We start from the raw sequence: 1,653 nt of genomic DNA on the forward strand, positions 1-1,653 counted from the left end.
TTGTATCGAACTCCTCTTAATTTTTGCGTACTCGTGTTTTTTATCATCTTTAGTCTGTTGATGATGCTCATTGAGATCTTCCCGGGATCAACATATGCTAAGAATGTGATCGGAGACACTACGTTTTTGGGCCACCTCTTCGGTCGAGGTTGGTTCTATCTTGTCCTTGGTACTTTCTACGTGTGCAGTGGCCATATCGTATGTACAATCACCGGTGTATATCTGTTGGTTGTCGGTGTGATCTTCGTAACACTGGGTGCGATTCGCCATAGTGAGGAAGGCTGGTCAGCTGAGGAAGAGCTTGAGGTCAAGTCTGAGGTTTAGATTGAATTACGGTATGGGTGAGTTTTACTAATAGGCTAGTATTTGCACATCTGCAATAGTTACTCAGGAGTGCTACCGTTCAGTTGTCTCTTGTGTTCATCTATGGAATGTATTCAACATAGTGTGTTGTGTTGTTATATAGACCTCTATGCAGGCCTTGCTTAGTTGGTGTAGTCATCAGTTATTAGCTCTCCAAATATCCTTTGACGTATCAAGAGATCGACATTCTTTGAACGTATATTATTCACAACCATTGTAAATTTCTCGTTGTTGATGAGGTTGAAATACTAGTGAATGTAATCGGAGGAGTCTTCTGTTGGTGATAGACTCGCTAGAGTGCATCAGCAGAGGAAAATGAGGAATCGCTATACGCTGTGGATTCGGCTGTGAGTCTGGGCATGGTGAGTGTCTTGAAAGGTCTATGCAGTTGTCAATACGGAATTGTTGTGTTTCTGTCAATGAGGGGTTGTATCGCCGGCGAGTGATGAAAAGAATTTTGCTCATCCTATAGAGCGCTGTTAATCTCGTTACACGAAGAAAATCACGCATTTGTCGTCCTCATAGTAATCGTACTGGAAGTACCTATTCCAGCATGGAAGATCTTCTCGATGAAGGTGTGGCTATATTACTAGTTCTATCACGTGAATACGAGCGCAACGTAAGGAGGATTCAGTCAGATGACCAACAGCGCTGTACACATTTTGAACTACCCATTGTGTTAGAGTTTGCCGCTCATCATTGTCCGTATGTGCCAGCCGCTGTATTGATTGTAGTTTCCTAGCATTTCTAATGACCATCGAAACAGCAGTTGCTCCTTCTACCGCGGAGAGTGATGACGTTGTCGTCGCTTCCCCCAGGACTCGTACTAAGAAGAAGATTGTGCCGTATTATAAGCTCTTCCATTTTGCGACTAGAGCTCAATTGATAGCCATTGGTGAGGAACTCCTTTACTCTTATTGTTAATAACTTATTTTCTGCGTGCCTCAGTTGTCGCGGTGTTGGCCGCGGCCCTGCACGGAATTTCCCTGCCAATGTTCGCCTACGTTTTTGGAGATCTTGTTGGTGAGTTTTTGGGAGGATTCAAGAGGAATAAATTATTATTTTTCAGACGTCCTTGGCAACCCTGAAGGCGTTGATTTTATGGACGAGATTTCCAAGCGTTGTGTGTACTTGGTAGGTCAGCGGTTGTGATGTTCTTCCCGCACTGAAATTCACTAAGGTTTATATTGGGCTTGCAGCGCTGGTTCTTGCTGGGCTCTGGCATGGACTGCTGACTTTCACTGCACAGAGCCAAGCTACTACTATCAGGAGAGCCTATTTTGAAGCTGG

At 44.2% G+C, this 1,653-nt stretch overlaps 2 protein-coding genes across 2 annotated transcripts; both read left to right on the top strand.

Moving 5' to 3' along the window:
* Nucleotides 1–63: 63 nt before the first annotated feature.
* On the top strand, nucleotides 64–324 carry Pmar_PMAR008135 (hypothetical protein; the record flags this gene model as incomplete). The annotated part of the gene is made up of 1 exon (XM_002779994.1): nucleotides 64–324. One exon carries the CDS (start codon nucleotides 64–66, stop codon nucleotides 322–324), a length of 261 nt encoding a protein of 86 aa, XP_002780040.1.
* A 789-nt stretch (nucleotides 325–1,113) lies between these two features.
* On the top strand, nucleotides 1,114–1,497 carry Pmar_PMAR008136 (multidrug resistance protein, putative; the record flags this gene model as incomplete). The annotated part of the gene is made up of 3 exons (XM_002779995.1): nucleotides 1,114–1,258; nucleotides 1,312–1,386; nucleotides 1,433–1,497. Coding segments are annotated over 3 exons (285 nt in total), but the record flags the coding sequence as incomplete, so codon positions are not given.
* Nucleotides 1,498–1,653: the final 156 nt, after the last annotated feature.

Source organism: Perkinsus marinus (assembly GCF_000006405.1).
Source record: "Perkinsus marinus ATCC 50983 genomic scaffold scf_1104296944688, whole genome shotgun sequence".
Classification (NCBI taxonomy): Eukaryota; Perkinsozoa; order Perkinsida; family Perkinsidae; genus Perkinsus; species Perkinsus marinus.